Source organism: Megalops cyprinoides, chromosome 3 (assembly GCF_013368585.1).
Source record: "Megalops cyprinoides isolate fMegCyp1 chromosome 3, fMegCyp1.pri, whole genome shotgun sequence".
Lineage (NCBI taxonomy): Eukaryota > Metazoa > Chordata > Actinopteri > Elopiformes > Megalopidae > Megalops > Megalops cyprinoides.
The window spans coordinates 15,550,812-15,558,803 of record NC_050585.1 but is presented as its reverse complement, the minus strand read 5'-3'; the positions used below and the strand labels follow the sequence as shown (position 1 = coordinate 15,558,803).

Below are 7,992 nucleotides of genomic sequence, written 5' to 3'. Positions count from 1 at the left end.
GTTCTTCCTTGATTCTTCCTAGAACCCTACACAAAAAAGTAATGTGTCACAATTGCGTTCTTTCTACAATATTTATCACAATCACATTAATAACTTAACTTGATTGTTAGATGCTACAACAAAGCACTCCACTCTTTAAATATACTGATATTTTACATGCTGAGTAATTACCAATTCAGGAGTCATATTTGCAAAGAGAAATTAGTAAAAATAAGTTTTCAACATATATATAATTTGAATGATTTTCATATCATCATATTATTTCTAAAAAGATTCACTTATAAAAGGAAAATGGGTATGGGTCTTGAATTGAGCAAAAAAAAAAAAATCAGTATTTCTTTATGCTGTTGAAACCTGACAGAAGACGGGTATATCACAGTCCAAAAGTATAAGTCCAAATTAGCTTGTGTTTGTATTTATGAATCTGAAATAATGGCAAAGCATTTGGTGAAAATGTTTAAAAGTGACAACTGTGAAATGATTAAATGCTCAAAATGAGTGAAATGACTGGCCTGCTGGTTGTAGTGTTAATGTGAAATAAGGTTTGTTGTTAAAACCTTATTTTCCATGCTGTGTGTCCATACTGTATCCTTTTGGATGAGGCCTTGTTTGTTTAAATAAATGCTTTGCATTTCTCTTTCAGAACCAAGTAGAATCTTGAGTGCATGAACAGTCATATGTAAAATATTGGAATTTGGAGCTAGTCCTTACATAATATACAAAGCTGGACAAAGGCATAACTCCACTAATGTGTACTGATATGCACTTAAATTAAAGAAATAACAAGCACCACTGAGAGACTCCATCCAAGTGAATCTTGTTGAGGATATTTAAACATAACAGATCTATTAGTTTAAATTGCATAACAATAAGCTAATACAATTAAATATGCACATCATATATAACAGTATATAAGGTATGCCATATGCGTTCATTTACAGAATGATCTATAGCCTACTTCAGATGTGAAATTAAAATGCATACCATACCAGTTTGGTTCTCTCCTCTTCTGTTCTCTTACTGCAGCTGCTGTTGAGAAGTGCCTTCTGTTTTGAAGGGTGATGTAGCCTATGAAAGGTGAGCAGCCCTCGTATGGCTCAATGAGCTTACGGTGTTGTAAAGAAACACTTCACATGAGACACACATGGGACATCATGTTTATCATCTGCACATGCATTTGTTGAATCTGCTCTCCTTTCCTCCACTTCAGCATTAGTGCAACTCCATTACTAATGTGAACAGAAAAGACTACCATACCATTAGGGCTGCCCCCGACCAAAGATTTTCCTAGTCGACTAGTTGTCGCACATTTATGATATTTAATTTAATTATTTAAATATATATTTATGGGGCATCAGAAAATGGTTTCAGTTCCAGGGCTGAGAAAGAATGTAATAAGATTGTTAACACTGTGCTACATTACAGAGAAATACAAAACCATAATAATGACCCTTTAAAATATAAATTTTACAAGCGCACACACAAAGCGAGCCGTCTGTTAACGACAATGCTAATGGCAAAAGCAGTAATGATTCTGTGTCGGAACAACCAGCAAGGAGACTGAACATTTTGTTAATTCATTTCAACACAGTATAACATCACACAATTTATGAACTTGTAACACAACACAATAACTTATAAAACAAGTGATAAATAAAAAACACCCTTTTGTTAAAGGTTTTGTTAAGTGTCGGCCGCAAAGATGAAATTGAGGCTGGGCAGTCATCTTCGCAGTATAGTGGATGCGCCTATAGAGAGAAATGCACATGAAGTTAACCCTTTCGCACGTAACTTTTATTATTTATGCTATGTTACATGTTTATGTTTTCATTAGCGTTATTAAGTTTCTCATAGTTTTTAGCTAGCATTTGCTGTTTTTAATGTTAAATTGCTATTTCTTCAAAGCTAAAATTAGCGAGAATTTTTCCAATCTAGTGTTCTAATCGCACTGGTTTTAGCATACGTGCCAATGAAAACCTGGTCGACTAAGACTTCTCATCGACTAACGGTTTGGTCGACTATTAGCTAGGGGGCAGACCTACATACCATACAATTACAATATTAGGATTGTAATCATTGTTATAATTATAAACATTATCTAAAGTTACTAGCACTAATATAGCAATGTAGCAATGTTCTAGGATTTAGCAATAGTTCAGCCGAGCGATATATCGATACATCCTAGCATAGCAACCTAGCAATAATTTATAATACTATTCATTATAATAACAGTAATATAAAATTATACACTTATAAATCAATAAATCACAGTTATAGCTATAGTTATAGCTAAGTATGGAATGTATCTTGTGATCATATAGTAGCATATTACAGCTGCAAAGTGACTGTTCTAAATAACAGACGTGTCCGTATTACAACATAGATTGCGGACAATTTGTACACACAAATCAGATTACACTTTTAATTAACCAATATTATAATTCCACTTTTAATTAACCAATATTATAATTCCAAAAAACTAGCATACCTGATAGGTACATACATGGGGCGGCAGTGTAGCATAGTGGTTAAGGAGCAGGACTCGTAATCGAAAGGTTGCCGGTTCAATCCCTGCTGGGACAGTGCTGCTGTACCCTTGGGCAAGGTACTTAACCCACAGTTGCCTCAGTAAAAATATCCAGCTGTATAAATGGATAACATTGTAAAGAACTGTAACCTATGTAAGTCGCTTTGGATAAAAGCATCTGCCAAATGAATAAATGTAAATAGCTACAACATGGGGCATCATCTTTATCATCTGCACATGCATTTGTTGAATCTGCTCTCCTTTCCTGTTGAAACAATACAACACAGCTAATAAGCTAATTTCGTGGTCAACTGCTAATTGCTAACTGGGCCATTCTATGAAGCGGGTGCCATTTGAGTCTGCAACATTTGATGAGATGCATAAGTTATAAAAATGTGTCAAAATGTGTGTTCCAAAGTTTAAATCTGTTAATTGAAGTGTTCCAAATAAGATAATATATGAGATGATGCTATTCTGAGAGAATAACATACAATTTTTAATCATTTTGTATTTGTACATGAGCATTTTTGCCATGTCCGTAATGGCCAACTTGGAATTTGCATCTAACATTTCAACAAAAAAATCTTAATTTTTTTTATTAAACTTTTATTATTTTCAGGATTTAGTGCATATCCTTGATACCATAAACTATATTTATTGAAAATAAAAACATTATTTTTTGTAAAAAGTTATGATTTGTGTGTGTCCCTTAGTTCGCCTTACCACCCCGTCACGCATACATTTTCTATCTATAAAAAATACACTGTTGCTTTAAATGACATCAAAAAGAGGAAGTGACTTCTTGAGTCACTTGAGCCATTGGAGGAGCCAAGTTCAAAAGCAGGTACTCACCCACCCACTCACTCAGAGTCTCTCACTCACACACTTAGTCAGTCACTATCTCACTCAAGACCTTACTCACCCACTAATGCAGTCAGTCATTCACTCAATCACGGAGTCAATTTCATAATATTTGCAGATAGAGCTGTCTCTATCATGGCTCCATTAAGCGCTGCTGAGAAACAGCAGCGATGCCGTGCTCATCGGAATGCTGATCCTGAAAGGAGGCAGAAGTACTTAGAGAGTGAGCGTGGACATAGAGCACGGAAAAAAGAAGCTCACTAATGATCTAAGTGAGCGAGAGAAACGTCAGCGGCGTAAAAAGTGGAGAGAGCAGACCAGGAAAAGAAAAGAGGCAAAGGCTAGGCTGCAGACCCTTGAAACGCCTCCTCAAAGTCCAGATTTTGTCCAACAGCCAGCGCAGCGGGCAGAATCTTCAAGGTTAGGGTAGTAACCTTGTAGATGTAGTGACAATGATATGCTCTTTCTACTCAAAAGTTCTGAATGATGCATATATGAATTTGTTGATTTGATTTGAACTGGTGTTCATGTTGCAGCATGAAATGCTATTTTAATCAAACCATGTTGCATGTTTGAATTAGTGAGTTCTTTTAAATCAACATTTTGAACAGTCAATATTTGTTTAGTTTAATTAAAGCATATTTTTCACTTTTTCATGCTGTTGTGTTAATAAAGCCTGATTGGATATATATTTGGATCTTGTATCATTATGTTCACATTCATACCCAGAAGAAAAAAAACTTGTAATGGTAAGGCTAAAACCAACAAATCATATTTACAGTCATATAGTCACCCATCATGTCACATGAGTTACCACCCCATCACAGTGTCATTTTCTTAAAAAATGATGGAAAGAGAGTGAAATCATCTGTAAATTAATGCGGAATAATGCTCTTACTTAGTGGACTGTTCAAATAAATGCCATTTTCATATTATAACATGAACCAAAATAGCATTTTTTGTTTAAAAAATGAGGCAGTTGACATGTCAAATTCATATTTCAAGACTAAGAATCTAAAAATAATTTAAAAAAACTCATTAAATAACATGCTTTAAATTATTAGTATCCCAAAAAACAACATTTTACTTGTTGGAAAACATTATTTTTTAAAACTGTATTTAATGTGTTACTACTCAAGTAGTATGCATATTGTCCATGATGGGGTGGTACAAGAATGACTCCCAGGTCTGAACAAAAAGGATAATATAAATAAGGATTTTATGCCTGAGGTGGGAAAATATGTTTTTTTGGAGGTTTAACATGTCTTTCATAATGTGGATGTCTTAAAAAAAAAGTTTACTCTTGATGAAAATTTTGATAATAGCAAAGTGGAAATGGCACCCATTTCATAGAATGACCCAACTCGTAAAATGAGCGTAAGAGTGTAACTTTTAATTGCGCCCCAACAACAACAGGATGCCATTATTTACAAATACAAATGTATAAAATACAAAAATAAACAAACTGCAAGCAATGTTATGCAATAAGTAAGATGGAAGTGGTGGGATATCGCCACACCACTTACAAAAGTACTGAGGCTGACCTCCATATTTAATCATACAGTTGGCTGAATAGGAACAGAAAATATAACACAAAAATATGTATTGTACATTTTCTCTGCTTAATTAAAAAAATGTTTTACTGAAATCTCAACAGCATTATACAGAGCAATGCCCATTATTCCACAAATAAATTTATTGAATTTTATTCCAGGAAACATAAGGGTCACAGTTATGGTACTCAGTTAGCTCACCAGATTATTACCATGGTTTTGTTCTTGCTTACTGCAGGTGGCAGGACATACAACAGAGAAAGGGCAAGATGGGAAACAGGCTTGATTGAATACCTAGTCATCAGCCATGTCCCCTGGCAGATAGGGTATTTAGCCCGCAGTGGGGACTCCTGGTGATGCTACAACAAAGCAGACAAGCTAGCAACCTATTAAACAAAAACAGGTGTGGGTCTACCATGGATATAAACTAAATCAAGATAGACTAGTGAGAAGCAAGAAAGCTAGTAATTACCAAGACACAAAGTATCATCTGAAGAGACTATGTTTAGATTACTGAGGCAGAGCAAGACAGGAGGAGGACTCCATTTCACCCTGTAGCCATCAATCCTGTTACTTTCCCCAGGAGCCGATCAATATAGGTTGTGCAGTGAGGGCCTGCTCTGGCTATAATGTAATGAGAAGAGGCCAGCTACAGAGACAAAAAAAATAGAGGGAATGCTACAGACAGCCAGCAGCTGACCTGTCTGCCCTCTGTCATGTATTGTGAATATGCCCAGGAAGGTAGCCCAGAGAACTCCAGAAGCTGCTACAAGACAGAAGCTACCATCTCCCTATTAATCATATGTATTTTATATCAATTGTAAATAAATAAAAAACAGTAACCTGAGGGGTGCAAAAGCAAGTGCCTCACCCAAGAGACTGGTTGATTTGACTGGTGGACATATTTGTATGTCTTATGGAAAAAAATAATATAATAGTAACAATTCTCTTGCTACAAGGGGTCAGCAGTGTAGTTTAGTAGTTAAAGAGCAGGACTCATGACCAAAAGGTTGCCGGTTGGATTCCCCGCGGGGGCACTGCTGTTGTAACCTTGGGCAAGGTACTTAACCCCAAATTGCCTCAGTAAATATCCAGCTATATAAATAGGTTGTAACTGATGTAAGTCGCTCTGGGTAAGTGCGTCTGCTAAATGCCAATAATGCAATAATGTAATGTACAAGAGAGAACATGAGATTTGTAAATAGTTAAAAGCATAGTTACAAGCATATGAGGCAGTCTCAGTACTTTTTGCATGTCTATGCATACATTTTGCTGTAAGTGTTATGGCTAATAATGTGTTTTTGTTTTGAGATTCTTCAAAAAGATTTACAGCAAATGTATGCATTGCTGAAAATGTAAATATCTGGTTGATAGTAAACACAAATGAAGCATAAACTGCCATGTTAGTCCCATCCAATGTGTTAAAATTGTTATTTCTCATAAATTCCTTTTTTTAATAACTGGTATTTCTACCAATCCTTTCTGTGATAATCAATGTCAGTTATATGTAATATTTTGTCTGTAGTGACAGAACATTCCTCTTGACATGAACATGAAGCCACAAATATAATTTCTTTCTTTCTACCAGCTATAGAGTTGGTATTAGCTTATTTTCACGATGGAGTAATTTGAAAATCCGAACTCTAATGGCTTGAATGCTCATTCCATAGATGGCAGGGTTAATCATGGGAGGAAATATTAAAAAGTACAGGGACATGAATATGCGAGTTCCATAAGGTACATAATCCATATTGAATCTATTCTGACATATTTCAAAAAAGCATCCGATAGAATAGTTGAACATGGCTATTAAATGGGGAGCACATGTTTTCAGTGCTTTCATCTGTGCTTCTTTGGAAGACAGTAAGCAGATTCTGAGAATCTGTGAGTATGAGTAAAGTATCATTACAAGCTGAGGTACAGTATACACAACAAGTGAAATTAGTCCAACAATGTTTACAATGGCTGTATCTGTACAGGAGAGCTTCACAAGTGAATAGTTGATGCAATACACTTTGTCAATTATTTTTTCACATAATATTAGTTGTAAAGTTAGAGCAAAAACTATCATAAATGCAATAAAGGGATAAACCCAGGAAAAAACAGTAAGCTTATAAACTTTTGAAACAGACATCATGCTGTGATACTGTAATGGGTGACAAATGGCAACATATCTGTCATAGCCCATTACTGCTAAAATGGTAAATTCACTAATTGCATATGTGTGTAAGCAAAAGACCTGTGCCTGACAACAGGGAAGAGAAACCTCATGAGAGGGTGACAGTAAATTACTCAGAAGTGGGGGTAATAAGGCTGTACTACCATACAATGCATTAAATGCCAAGTTGCACACAAAGATATACATTGGCTCATGTAGAGCCCTATCAGTGCAAATTATCCCAATAATAACAAAGTTGAAGACAACAATGATGATGTACAATAAAAAGAAAAGAACAAAATACAGATATTTCAGCTTCTCCATTTCATAAAAGGCAGTCAATATAATTGCTGTCACTGTGGATGTGTTTTCCATTGTCATCTTTGGGTCTCTGCAGAGCACAATACAGAAAAGAATGGTTGAGTACTATAAAATATGAAAACATTCCAGTTGTTAAATCTGAATGTAATAATATTTTAGTATTTACTATTTATTAAAGTATCAAAGTATTTACATTATACAGTTTGGTGTTGATTAACCTCATTTTAAGGGTGCTGTTATTAAGGGGCTAATTCAGACTGAGTAACTATTTGCCAGTTTTTGGAATTCAGACTTAACATTCACACCCACATATCCATTAAAAATACCAGTACAAAATTGCCTGTTGTGACTAAATGTAAATTGCCCCAAAAACCATACCTCCCTGCCCAGAGCCTGGTGGCCACTAGATTTTTCATGAAGTTATTGGTTCTCATTGCTGAATGCAGCTCCAGGACATTTCCAGCTTTAAATATGAAAGCTGAGCAGATATTTCCACAAAAATAAAGCAGTTGTGGAAACAAGATAAGCCCTTTTAATTGCACAAAATTAGTATAGGTTAAGACAATATCAAA

The 7,992-nt window shown here is 35.2% G+C and overlaps 1 protein-coding gene across 1 annotated transcript; it reads right to left on the bottom strand.

Moving 5' to 3' along the window:
* Positions 1 to 6,529: 6,529 nt before the first annotated feature.
* Positions 6,530 to 7,474, bottom strand: LOC118774179 (olfactory receptor 10R2-like). The gene has a single exon (XM_036523338.1). The coding sequence runs from the start codon at positions 7,472 to 7,474 to the stop codon at positions 6,530 to 6,532; it is 945 nt and encodes a 314-aa protein (XP_036379231.1).
* Between the last annotated feature and the right edge of the window lie 518 nt (positions 7,475 to 7,992).

What these genes read in the sequence shown, in the direction of transcription:
- LOC118774179 (XM_036523338.1), bottom strand. Translation starts at nt 7,474, where the DNA reads ATGGAAAACACATCCACAGTGACAGCAATTATATTGACTGCCTTTTAT.